Source organism: Neodiprion virginianus, chromosome 3, assembly GCF_021901495.1.
Source record: "Neodiprion virginianus isolate iyNeoVirg1 chromosome 3, iyNeoVirg1.1, whole genome shotgun sequence".
NCBI lineage: Eukaryota > Metazoa > Arthropoda > Insecta > Hymenoptera > Diprionidae > Neodiprion > Neodiprion virginianus.
In genome coordinates this window covers 19,820,994-19,834,768 of record NC_060879.1, presented here as the reverse complement: position 1 = coordinate 19,834,768, position 13,775 = coordinate 19,820,994, and the positions used below count along the sequence as shown (strand labels likewise).

At 35.8% G+C, this 13,775-nt stretch overlaps 1 protein-coding gene across 1 annotated transcript in view; it reads right to left on the bottom strand.

The window, feature by feature from the left end:
* Positions 1-1,418: 1,418 nt before the first annotated feature.
* Positions 1,419-13,775, bottom strand: part of LOC124300324 (ras-specific guanine nucleotide-releasing factor 2-like) — a 107,998-nt gene continuing 95,641 nt past the window's right edge. Inside the window, exons 19-25 of the mRNA XM_046754283.1 lie at positions 13,607-13,746; positions 12,233-12,253; positions 8,975-9,371; positions 8,544-8,641; positions 8,189-8,471; positions 7,772-7,969; positions 1,419-7,593 (exon numbers count right to left, since the gene is read on the bottom strand). Coding sequence (XP_046610239.1) covers positions 7,372-7,593; positions 7,772-7,969; positions 8,189-8,471; positions 8,544-8,641; positions 8,975-9,371; positions 12,233-12,253; positions 13,607-13,746 — 1,359 coding nt within the window. The 3' untranslated portion in view covers positions 1,419-7,371. The remainder of the gene's footprint in view (positions 7,594-7,771; positions 7,970-8,188; positions 8,472-8,543; positions 8,642-8,974; positions 9,372-12,232; positions 12,254-13,606; positions 13,747-13,775) is intronic.

Below are 13,775 nucleotides of genomic sequence, written 5' to 3'. Positions count from 1 at the left end.
ACGCGATGTATTAAAAAAAAATTGTTTTTGTTGTACAAGTTTGTAATACGATTCAGTTTATTCGTAATTGTACCGTGATTTTCTGTAAATCTGATCCAAGTTTTTTTTTTTTTTTTTTTTTTACTTTGATTCTGCACGTCCTGCGAACCGAATTTCAATAGGCACGAAATATATTCTGATCTAAGAAAAGTTCCTCTCTTTTTGCCTATTTAAAAAAAAATAAATTAAATATTGTAACACTATAGTGTAACCAGCAAGATGAATTCCCTAATTACGTATTCTAAAATCTCTAAATGCCACAATACAGCATTTTATACGGGCGTAACGTTAATAATTGTTCTCTTTTTTATGTACTATAATAGTTAGTTATAGTTTTTATAAGTATATATGTATAATGCGTGCTCTGAAAAGGATCAACAACGGTATATATATATATATATATATATATATGTATATATGTATACATATTTATAGAACTATATGTGTACCATATGTATAAGTAGTAATCATTTTACAGTACACACATACGTATATATAAATGTATATATATATATATATGTATATATACTATACGTATAATCATTCGATAATATATTTTATATGTACAAATAAGAATAATTTTCTGTCTATGATTATGTTTGTCGTATGTACGTGTTTTTTTGTTTCTTGGTATTAACTATTTATTTTTTCCTGTTCCTTCTCACCTTTTTACAATTTTTTCAATCACACGGGTAGGACTTAACGTATCCTGTAGGCGTTTGCGAAAATTGATTTTACCTCGATATAATCTATTTAACACTAGAACTACCGAGTTAAAATCTAACATGAAATAGGAATTTTGAAATGAAATTGTAAAAGCAGTCATTTTTATTGGTCTGGTAGTTCTAGTGTTAGCTAAAATTCAAAACCTAAGATCACAAGTCAATTACGTAGAACTTAATTTAAACTTGTATCCTTTCAACTGGTAGAAAAAAAAAAAACTGCAATCAACAAAATTTAAATTGCTAAGCCAGATGAGCAATAATTCCAGAGCAATTAGATCATTGTCTCCTTGTTTCAATTTGATTTCCGAAAAGTTATCGGTACTTAAACTTTCGGTATAATTGTATTTGCAGTTGTCCATTTCATTTTTTTTTCTCTCTCGTTATTCAGAAAGCATTCTTTTCAGAAAATTCAATCGAATGAACACGGAAAACAGGCTTTGATTTTTCATCTCTGTTATGCGTGAACTCTTTTAAAAATTACAAATTACTATTGAGTTCACTAATTCTTGCACAAATTGTGAAGTCAACTTTTTATATTTTCAAATTGTACACCAACTCCATTCCATTGACCCGCAACAGTTTTGATTACTTATCTCAAAAATCTCCTCAGTTATTTTTAGACAGTAAAATATAGTACGGCCTACTGCTGGATGCATAACGTATTACGCAATTGTACAAATTCATTTGATTACGTATTTCTTTGTCGTGTTTTTTTTTTTTTTTTTTCTATTTTTTACATTCTTATTTAAGAAAAGACAAGTTTAGGAAAATATTCTTTGGTTTTCTCTTTCGTCTAGCTGTGATTACAGATTCCATCTGTCTGCCGTTTGAACGTAAACTAGCTCCTCACCTCTAAGAACGCGAATTCGTTACGGATACACTCGGCCGCAGTGATTCTGAGACGTCCAATTTTTTCTACGAGTCGGTTAAGTTGGCAATGCATAATCAGTCCGCAACGCCACCGCCGGCCGGCCGCGAAACTATCCGAATCATTGTAAACATAACATAACCCATGACTTACAAATTTTTTATTTTTGACTTAGATTATTAAAATGTTTTCTCTGTTCCATACACGTGTAATCGAATTTTGTATTTTTTGGTTAGATTCGACAGTTATAGAGTACATCACATTTACAAATATTGAGCCTGAAACCTGTTTTGTAACCGACAAGCGGTGGCGCTGCCGTCTGATTCTGCCGTGCCAACGTAAAGAACTCGTCGAGGATATTGTAATCACTGTGTTTTCATTTCTTCACTCCGTTTCATAATCACTGCTGCCAACTGTCGTCAATTCTCTGCTGTTGCATGAAGGATTGAAGACAAGGTGAAGGCAGGCCGTACTAAAGCCGTATCTGATATCTTACATATTCCTGATTCATCAGCTGTTAAATTGATCATCGTAATTGCAGAAAACTAATTATAAGATGTACAAACAGCAGACGATACCAGCAATGAAATATACATGGATATTTATGCTTGTATAATGTATGTATAATGTAAGATTTGTGGCGAATTTAGGAATTTATATTATCATCTTAAGATATAATTTCATTTACACACGTTATGTTAGCCGTAACTGCATGGGTACGACATTCGTAAATATATACATTAAAACATACTTATGTCCATGTATACCATATATGTATAATATATAAATATACTTTTTTTTTCAAACATGTTACACACCGTCAGTAATTTAAATATTATTTATCTATATATGTGTCGAATTGTCAGACAAAATTTGATATGTTTTAATAACGGTCATCGCAGTCCTACTAGATTATACGGTTTTCAATTATTATTTGAACAGGTGCGAATAATGCGATTATAAATTCTAGTAGAAGCCATATTTGCTTCGCGATGACAGTTTCAAATTCCTTAATTTCTTTTGATCGTTACTTCTTTTTAATACAATATGTGTTTTTGTGTATGGTTGTTTTTATTTCGTTTATTCTTAATTCTTTTTTTTTCTGCAATAGCATTCGCGAAAGAGTGACTAGAGTGAGGAGATTTTTCTACGTGTACGCCGTCTTTGTCAAGCCGTACACATAATCGATTGTCAAACACAATCTCCGCTTTTTTTTTTAGTTTTTTTTCTGTTTTTTATTCGATTAGTCTTATTGTTATAACTTCAGTATGTTATGTATATATACATACACTACGTATATATTTCCGGATAAATATACACTTATATATACACATATATATATATATATATATATATATTTGTTTTATATATGTATCTGTATATGTAGGGAATTCAATGCGAAACCCTACCAACATCTGACCCTCACCATTTTTGATTTTCTTCAAAATAATTTCAGCAATTTTCACAAATCTGAAACAATACCTTGAATTTTTTCGGATTTTTTAATGAACTGATTGATTATTTATAAATACTGAGAGTGACTTTGAAAAGGACCTTGTTTAAAATTATCAAAAAATTTGCAAATACTGTATTTTCCTTTCCAAATATCTCAAGACTGGGGCCGTGATGGACTGATTCCTTGTTAATTTTTTTTTTTTTTTTTTTTTTTTTTTTTTAGCACATTCAATTTCTTGATCAACTAAAACGTTGTTTGAACGGTTTGAAAATTCTCTGGAAATTCTCAAAACTTTTATTTTTCAGTTAGAACATTTCTAGACCGGTTTCATTATGAAGGTGATGAGAAAAGTTCAATGCGCCAAAAAAGAGACAAAAACCGCTCCATATTGAAAAATGTCTAGAATATTTCTAACAATAAGTGAAGAATAAAAGTTCCAAGAATTTTTTGGGAAATTTTCAGACCGTTCAAACAATGTTGCACCTAAGTAAAAAGATTAAAAGTGTTAGAAACAAATGGGAAAAAATGTGAGAAATGGGAATTCAAGCTCGGTCTTGAAATGTTTAAAATATAAAATACAGTTTCTGAGAACGTTTCAAGAATTTTAAAAAAGTTCCTTGTCAAAATTGCTTTAAATATTTGTAAGTAATTAAGCAGTTGAATAAAAAAATCTGAAACAATTCCGGGTACTGTATCAGAGTTAGGACAATTACAGAAAAAAGTTTTAAACACAATCGGAAATAATGAGAATCGGAAGTTGGTGGATTTCACATGGAATTACCCATATACAGAGTGAATATCTAACGACAGAATGTTCCGTCATCTGCTACAGTTTAATACACATGCATTACAATCCTAAAGCAGTTATTTGCCAGGGCGATCAACAGTCGTGAACATAATCTCAGAAATGTTAACAATTATCGCTGGCAGTTGCGTTCAATACTGACAATTGTCGAAATTTTTGAGGTTACATACGTCGCCGTGAACTATCGTCTAAATTTATGACAGTTGGTCACCCTGGTAAACAACTGCTCCTAGATTGTAGCGCATGCGAATTCAACCACAGCAGACGACGGACCATTCCGTCCTTAGATAATAACTCTGCATATTCATACGTATAACTTCGTATATATAACTCGTGTAATAATACTGTCAGTTGAGCTACTGTTAACTGAAAACCAGTGGAAATATTCCGACTTTGAGTAATTTGATACAGAATAAATTCCTAACGACTGCATGTTCCGTCGTCAGCTATAGCTTAATACGCATGCGCTGCAATCTGAGAGCAGTTGTTTGCCATGATGACCAACCGTCGTAAGCGTAAACTCGAAAAATTTTCAGCTTTCGCTGGTAATTATGCTGATAACCGACAACTGTCAAAATTTTTAAGGTTACGTACGTCGCGACGAACTGTCCTTTGAATTTGTAACGGTTGGTCACCCTGGCAAACAACTGCTCTCGGATTGTAGCACGTGCGTATTAAATTTTACCAAACTGCGATACGTGCAGTAGTTAGGAAATCACTCTGCTTAATCTACATATATGCTTACGTCTACACTCCACGCAAACCACGTAAATTATTCAAACACGATATATATTATCAAGACGCGTAATATAATTCATATCATATCCTTAACGGTATGTATATTAGGGTGGTCGTTAATCTCGTGTCCAAAAAAAACTTCAACTTGAAGCATCCCAAACTGATTGCAAATAATTTAAAAAAAAACACATCCAAAGTTTCAGGATCTTCTATCGATGAAAACGCGTTGAAGAAAAGCTTGGATTCTTTCACTCACGCAAAACAATTCACTATCGGGGAAACTGATTCTAGCGTAAAAAAATAACTGTGATATGAGTAACATTTCTTTCTGTGGAAAAAAAATTCCACGAGAATTTCGTGAGAATTTAAATTTTTTATTCCAAAATAAAATCAATTTGAGACTGAAATTTTTTTCTTTCCACGGTTTTTGATCAATCTCTTCTGCAGAACACGATGGCGCGATGGCATGAAGAAACCACTTCTTTGAAATTTGCTTTATACAAATAAAACGTGTATTTTTTCATATTTGCAATAAATTTGAGCTGTGTCAGTGATAAAAAAATTTCCGACCCCAAACAAAGGACTTTCCTCTGATGCACATATATGAGGTAACCCCCTCAAATTTCTTTTCATAGTGTATACGACGTAAATGTGTATCATTCATTACAGATAATTTTCGAATACCTATTGATCGAAAATATGTTAAATCGCGAGATATTACACACCTATAATAGTTGCTCTTACTCTGCGACGGAGAAATTCCTTCCAATTACAATGATCAATTTATTTGAATCCGAAAGTTTACATTTTAACAACTGTTCTACAGAGATCGAAAACACAGACCACGCTTTCCCTGCATTTTTTCCATCACTTTTAATCTTATTTTCAAGCTTGGCAGAGATTGAAAATAATCGTTATCGAACCTTGTTCAAAAATCGTCCACTGTTTGAAATATCATTGAATTAATAAAGGTTTGTCTTATTGCAGTGACTGGCCAATCTCGTAACTTGTATGTACCAGAATATTCTCACATTTTTCTATCGGCAATCTTCTCTAAAATTTCCTAACGATTTCAAGACACTGAGTCGAATCACTACCAACTGTAACATTTGTATAGCCATTCTCCTCTTGTGCGAAACAACCCTTATAATTCGGAAAAAAACTTCAATGCTGTTTCCCGTTTTTCTTTTTTTTTTTGGATTTGTTTTTTTCAATCCAGCATTCGTTCTGACTAAAAATGATGGGAAATACGGTCAAATGTCGGAGTAATCTTGAATTTCGAACAAGTTAAACAAAGTTTGAGTGATAAGCGATGAAAATATTTACGCTTTGTAGTATTCTTCAATCCGATATTATACGAATTGTTAGGAATAGTGTTTAAACAACACTCACACTAAGAATTAAAGTCGTCTTTACATATAACGTTTTTGTTTTTTCACATTAAAATCCCTATATCTATGATAGATGGAAAAAGTGTGAAATTTCTCCGCCTTGCAGAATGTCTCTATAATTCTACCCCTGAATTAATGGCTACGAATTCAACGTTTGAATTATCTTACGTGCCCCACATAATAATCAGGCATTTTTGGATATCCCCTTAACACGATTACCTTCAATTTATACTTAAGTTTACTTGGAACAAACCGGGCATATTTACTGCGAATACCCACGTCGATAAATTTTAACCATAATTGAAAATACGAATTCTAACCGCGTCTTCTGTAGCTCCCTTTGCTTTTGCTCCGTAATAACTTTTCTCAAATCTTTGATCCCACCGCGAGTGATCGCGGCAAATTTTTATTGTTTATTATTTGTATCTTATATTATAATGTATAGCGAGTAAAAGTTATACGCATGTAAATACAGGTATATTGAAAATCACAGACAATCAATTAATCGATTAATTATGGAAAATAATTATTTTGTACGAAAAACAACGCCCTGATTTTAATGCGTTAGAATACATCTCACGGGAATCTCCCGATCAGTTTTAACCAAGTTTAATTTTACGGCTGATCAAGCTGGTTATAAATCATGCTCGAGAAACTGTACCTACTTTACCTATGTATGTACATCTAGTATATGATTGTCGTACGCTCACTCGAAGTGGAACTGCCCGTCATTTGATCATCTCTTAAAAAAAATTCTGAACTCGGTTATTTCTCGAAAGAAATTCAATTTATTTATCAAGGTGGAAACTTTCAGAATTTTATGACCAAATTACGCTTCGACGAGAAACTCGCACAAGATTTCTGAATCACTCAAATCGTTCGTTACGAATTCAGAAAAAAAAATACATTAAAAACTATAGATTTTTATCACAAATATTGGCAGAAGAAGCGAAAATACTTGTCTGAATAACTCGATTAATAATACCGTTGAGAAATTCATAAATCTTTTGCGAGATATCCTGCGGAGAATTTGACTGAACTAATTTTCATCAGGATACTCTCAGGATACTGCTGAAAAAAAAATTACTGAAGAGTAACCTGCAGCAATGGATAAAATAAAAACAAAAAGAAAGAAAAAAAAAAACAGATCCGATCATCGACCGATCACGCCCTGAGAAAATACATTTTACATTGTAATATATCTTGTTTCTATCGTGGCTCCTGATTCTCCCACTTCGAGAACCGTCGACACGTTGAATCTAGGATAAAAGTGCAGGACGAATTAGCAGATAATAGTGATAACGAGAGGTAAATAGAAAATGGAATGCCGAGGGCTGGTTGAAGCCGAATTAATTCTTTGGCGGGGTCTGGCTCAGAGACGATGGGAGCCCGACGAAAGTGGAGCTGCTGAGCCTCGAGGTGCGGGGCTCGATCTCAAGGGACATTCGATACATGTCCTCCTCTTCGAGGAGCAGAGATGGGTCCAACAGGTAGTTGGTCACCTTCGTGATCACCTCGATCTTGTACGGCGTCTGCTGGAAGTGTCGTATCTCGCGGATAACGTGAGCGATCTGCGAAAAAGTATTCGACCAATTTGTAATTCACATCAGAAACAGCGACGAATTGGAACCCAAGAAAATATACCGTGCATCGCTTCATATCATTGTCGTAGAATAGAACAACGGCATAAAGTTCAATCGTTGGTTAAGTTGGCATGGAATGCCCGATATTTGACCTCTGTTTACCCACCATTCGCATCTTCGAGAAATTCAGAAGACCGTCTTCGGTGAAGTTCGGCGTTCCCTCCTCGATGAAGGACAGATCTGTCAAGTAAAGGCCCAAGTAAGGGATGCAGGGTGGATCGCAACGATGCAAGGCGTCTCGGAGGTTTCTGAACCGGCCATCCGAAGAGACGATGGCCTGAAGTCGCTCGATGTTTTGCTTCGTCTGAAAATTGGTGCAGGGCTCACGGAAATTCAATGGAAGAAATTCGTTGAACAATGGTTGTGATTCGTGACGGGACTGAGACAGACTCGTTCAAGCTTGGTACGATTCAAACATATCGTTATTTTGTTGCATCGTTCATTCAAAGTCAGGATTTGAAAATGTTATCAAAAGGTGTCTCAAGCTCGCTTTGCTCGGTGACCAGAAATTTTCTCGCCTTACCGTCTTTGAGACCTTCTCCCAGGTCTTTTTGAGCCTATAAACACTGCTGTTGGTGAACGCTGCGCATATCTGAAGGACTCCATTGTAATTGTGAAGTACCCTGCTAATGTCGGCAACAGCGGCCCATTTCTCGATGGCCGCAACCCTGGAGGCCATGCTGGACCGCCGAATGATCTCGGACACGACGAGCTGGGAAAATTTGTTGAACCGTCTGGTCATCAGGATGATGTGCGGTGCCCGCGTCGCTTTGTCAGTCTTCATCCAAGCCTGGCCCAAGAATTCCCTGCAACGATTTTTCGTTGATTAGGAACCAGGTTATTCATTTTTTCGAATGTACTTTTGACTCGATGCTTACTCGCTTGCAATCGCGACAAAGATCTGATGGTCCAGGTACGTCATCTGTTCGGCTATTTCCAGCGCCGACAGGGTCTCGATACTCTCTTCACTTGGTCTCTGAAAACAGAAAGCAGAAATTAAGAGGAAAAAAACCTGCCAAGTGGCTAAGAAACATCATTTTCTCTGTAGGTAAGTCCATCCAGGATTGTAATCGGACCGAAACAGGTTCGTCTCTCTGATTTCAGGCCAATGTACAACATTTTTATTCAAATTAACGAAAAAATCTAATCATTAAATGGAATGGGGATAGTGGTAGAGAGAATAAACTAGCCAAGAATGCTGAACTAAATTAGATGTAACTCGCTTGAGCTGTTCGTGAGATATTTAGGACCCAGCAAAGCATGCCGCAGAACGAAACAGGCACGTCTTAATCCATCCAAATTCACGCACCTTCGGTGGTGCGAGCAGCTTCTCCAAATTGACTTTGCTGCTCTCGGGTTCCTCCTTGGTTATGAGCCTGAGTAGTTGACTGGCAGCCTTGTGCTCGGCGGGCAGAAGGTTTGGGCTGTAAGTAATGTCGTCGAGGAACTCGATGGTCAGGTCCTTCAGTCGCTGGTCGAGCTCGAAGTCCTGGGCGTGCTTGGAGACCCAGTGCCTGAGGACGTTGAGGACGCGCATCGTCGCCGCCGTCGACATGACGGACTCCTTGCGTCTATTCGTCTCACGGCAAGACCCGCTTCTGACGCTTACGTCACCGACGCTACAGCGTCCCGGCGCCTTATCAGGTGGGTTGCTTGATGCTGAAGTAGCGATCGCGAAAGCCGCGGCCGCCGTTGAAGTGCTGCTCCTGTTATGCAAGATCATTGATTGATGGGTGAGTTAATACGGTTGAGGTGAGGGGTCTTCATCTTTCGACGATTTTATATACTTGTTCAATTAGTTGTTTATCTACTCTTGTTCTTCCGTTTGCTCGTTCTTTCAACTTATTCGATATAGGTAGCTACTTCATTCTTTCCAAGATGTACCAGGCTTATCGTCATTCTTCATCCAATAAACGAGCCCAGCGACCAAGCAAGCATGGTAACACTAAAACCGCAAGCGTTTATGGGTCGGGTTCTATAACGTATCATTCTAATAACCAAACTATTTGACCTTGGATCAATTATTCAATAATAATAATAATAATAATAATAATAATAATAATATATACATATACATCAATATTAGCCTGCTCGTTGTTTTCGAGCTTGTTATTTTTCCGATCCTCGTTATTAAGGAATTTATTATAAGCCAGATCAGCGGTAACCGACTTTACAGCCCCAAAAGTAGGCTATTATCGAAAGGCTACTTTGCTTCAAACCCTCAGTGACCAGTGAACCAGGGTCACCTTGATCACGTCACTTGGACACATCGTGCGTCCGTTGTAATCACTGACTAAAAACGAACTTCTGACCCAGTTTGATACGTTTAAAGATGTTTCGGTCTCAAGAACTGCAGGTTAAAAAATGATTGAAATTAAACAATTGTAAACTGGAAGCCTGGGGGATGCGAAAAAACTGCACGAAAGATGTGAATCTCTGTGTTTCAAAATGTTGAAGAAATGTTAATTTTCTTTATACAATGAATTGACTAGTTTGTTTCTTTTATTTCAATTGAAACTTGGTGAAAGCAAATCGTCTGTAAAAAATATTCTTGCAAAGTTAGACTCTTCGGCAAGTCAAGTGCTGACAGAAAAAATCAAAGAATTACTAAACGTTGAAATAAAGATTCCAGCAGAGATATCTGATATTTTTTCCGCACAGGTTAACGTTTATCGAAATAATTCAAAACTGTTGAACTAAGCAAAAAAATTATTGAATATCTCAGAAAGAATGAATGTCAATCGTATATTTATAAGTTTCTCTTTTTAAATCTCTAACAGATATTTTGTACTGGATTATTTTCTTTTTTTTTTTGTTGGAGGAAACTTTCACCAGAGTTTATATAACTGGACTTTTGGAAGTGAACAATTAAAGAAAACCGTTTTGAAGATTCGAACTCAGGATATTTCGAATAAGTTTTTCAGCAAAAATCAACCTACATTGCGAATAACACCCAAAATACTGATACTATCTATTTATTTATCAATCTAGCTATATTAGGATGGTTCTCATTTGACCGATGTCGGAATTTCAATTATACCGCCCCTCATTTGTTTCTGAATAAAAAAACGAAAATTACGAAGTGAATACGATTCTTCTAACTTGATCTTTACTATCCGCTGTAACGACGGGAAGTTTTCCATTTAAAATACACGTGATTTTCATGTGTTCTAATGTTATTATTTTACTGAAACATTTAATCTTTGCCGAAAAAATTAATTTTGTGTATAATTTACAGGGTACTTTCAAGTGGGAAAAAAAAGAAAACATGTATTGTCCGTCCTAAGGCATTTTTAACCAGCTTAATTGAATATTTCACTTTTATCAAATTAAAAGCGGATGATTGTTACCTAAATATCTTTTTGGTGACTTCGTTGAAACCTAAAATTCTTCATATTATATTTCTGGATAACCTGAATACGTAATAAGCGTCAGATATGACTGATATCTCGCTTTTTTCTCACCATTCTCAATTAAAACATAGAAAAATATCGAAATAAGGATAATAAAATTGTCTTAGAATGGCCAATGCATTTTTATGTATTTTTTCGTTGAAAGTACTATCAACCCTCGTCAATTCCATATAAAATTAATTTATTTCGTCAAAGACTAGATGTTTTAGTAAAATAATAACAGCAGAGGATAAAACATCACGTCTATTTTAAATTGAAAACTTCGCGTCGTTACAGTGGATAGTAAAAATGAAGTTACATAGGACATTTATATTTTGCTCAAAATTTTTTTTTTTTTTTTTTATTTAGAAACAAATCAGGGGTTGGCACCATAAAAATTACAACATCGGGCGAGTAAGAACCACCCTAATCTATATACTAGCATAAGTTGCATCCTCTACGTTTGCTACCACATACGTACCATTTATTTGTATACAATTTAGTTCACGATTATATTTCTACAATTTTCATCGATCAATTCTTCTATCAAACATATGCGATCGTTTTCAAAAATGCTGACATTCTCCTTATTTTCATCAACTGATTCAGGTTCCCATAAATATCTAATTTCTTAATCATATTCCCCATATGCTGTTTCCGTAATTCTAGTCTATCTCCATCACGACGATGCGATAATACAGACAGGCGTCATTCTCAGCTCGTGCAAAAATCGCGACGATGAGGCAGAGATGCTTCGCTATTTTGAGGATATCATCTTCGGAACGCGCCAAGCGTACAGCTCAGTGGAAAATTATACGGGAATGAAAAAACGTAGAATCAGGGTTCAGAACGTGAAGCTGAGATTGATCGATTTGAGTTTTGTCGAATGAATTTTTCCTCGGCGTGGAAACAACTCGAATACCCATCAATTCCTAATGACTTCACCGTATCGTTTAAGGGGTGCATTTTTTCACTCAATATCTTTACCGCAGAAAATCATCGTTTCGATTGAATCCAACCTTCGTTGATGCTGTACGCTTACGCGTGGTTGAGTAGGCTTAACGATCTGACATTGAATACATACTGCAGAAGAAGTCCAGGGTCCGTAATCATGCAGAGTTACAAACGTGCGAGATGAAAATAGTATTAATGACATTTCGAATGAGATTACTTACCACAAAGGTTCGTGTCCAATGCTACGAATGACGCAAAACACAACACACGAATATACAGTTTAATAGTAAAGAACATCGAAAATCATTCGTATATATCGGTATCGGTTAATAGTATTTACCGGATTGCGGTTGGTTGTTATAAATTTAGAAGAAGAAAAATAATTCACACGTTCACCAAAATTTTGCACACTTATGTCACAATATGCGTGATGCACTTGAGGCACTAAGCCTCGGAAGAATAACGGTTTCTTATACATCTTCTGCCACAGAGAAAACGCAAGAACTCGTAAATAAGCCAACAAAAAGCTACGATGGTGATTCTGTACGTGTATGTAACAGTATAACAATAATAGTAGTGATAATAATCGTTATCGTAATAATAATACAGTATATAATAATATGTGAATATATAAAGACGGCAGTGTAGAGATACGAGTATATAATGATAGGTAGTATAGAATTTTAAACAACGGACACAAATCATCCATGCTCGACAGTTGGGTCAACTCTTTACGACATTCAACATTTAGTAGCGAGTTAAAAACTGGCAACATTTTCTTTTATTCCACCGCGTATGGATGTATATTATATGTATTGCAATGCGAATAGTCACTTTGTAAACTGCGGTCTATTTTCAAGCAGTATAAGTCGAGTAGGCACGATCACGATTTCAAAACTCCTGCATGGTATTTTTTTTTTTTTTTTTACGCTGCACGTTATAGTTTTCGAATTATCCTAGTAAATAAAATGGAATATTTAGAATTTACTGATGGCAGTTTAACAAATGTCGCGCAAAAAAAGGAACATATATTCAAAAACTAAACTATTATACATTTCAGCACTGTTCAAGTTCACGAATAAAACTCGCCTTGTAACGTTCCTGAAAAATTTTCACTTTCAACAAACAAGCGCGGATCTAAAACATTCATCTTCGCGGTGTTCTTCGTTCAACTTTACTCAGATTTAGACGTATTAACTTCCAAAATTCTGTTTCGATAGTTAAAACTGCATAGCAAAATATCAGCGTTAAATCTTGTAACTGAACAGACAGCCCCTAATTGTGTTCGTGTTCATCCGGCCTGCTCTACTAAAGCAAAAGCGTTAGTCACGTTTTTGTCGTCATAAGTTATACTCGAAAATCGCAATATTCGGTCAAAGCTTTCCTCAAACGATCGCAATTCTTTACGGCGGTAACGGCGATATTTTTTTTTAACGCGAATCTGTGTTTCCAATCACCTCACAAGGACCAAATGACATTAGAATTTACCGAGGAAACACGACGATTGCGATAATGTATCCTCTTATTTTTGGTTCAAATTCTTCTGCAAATATTCCCGAGAGGATAAAGAGCTGATAGGAGACAATGCGACCAACCTTCGTTGGCTCTTCCGAAAACTAGTAATCACAACTCCCGCCTTGCTCGAAATCTGCTGACTGTCGTGCTGGAAACTCGGCCTCTGGGATCCCGAGCCCATTTCGTTATCCTGTATCGATCGCCTCCCCATGAGATAATTCTGAAAGCAGATTTAGGAACAACGAGATA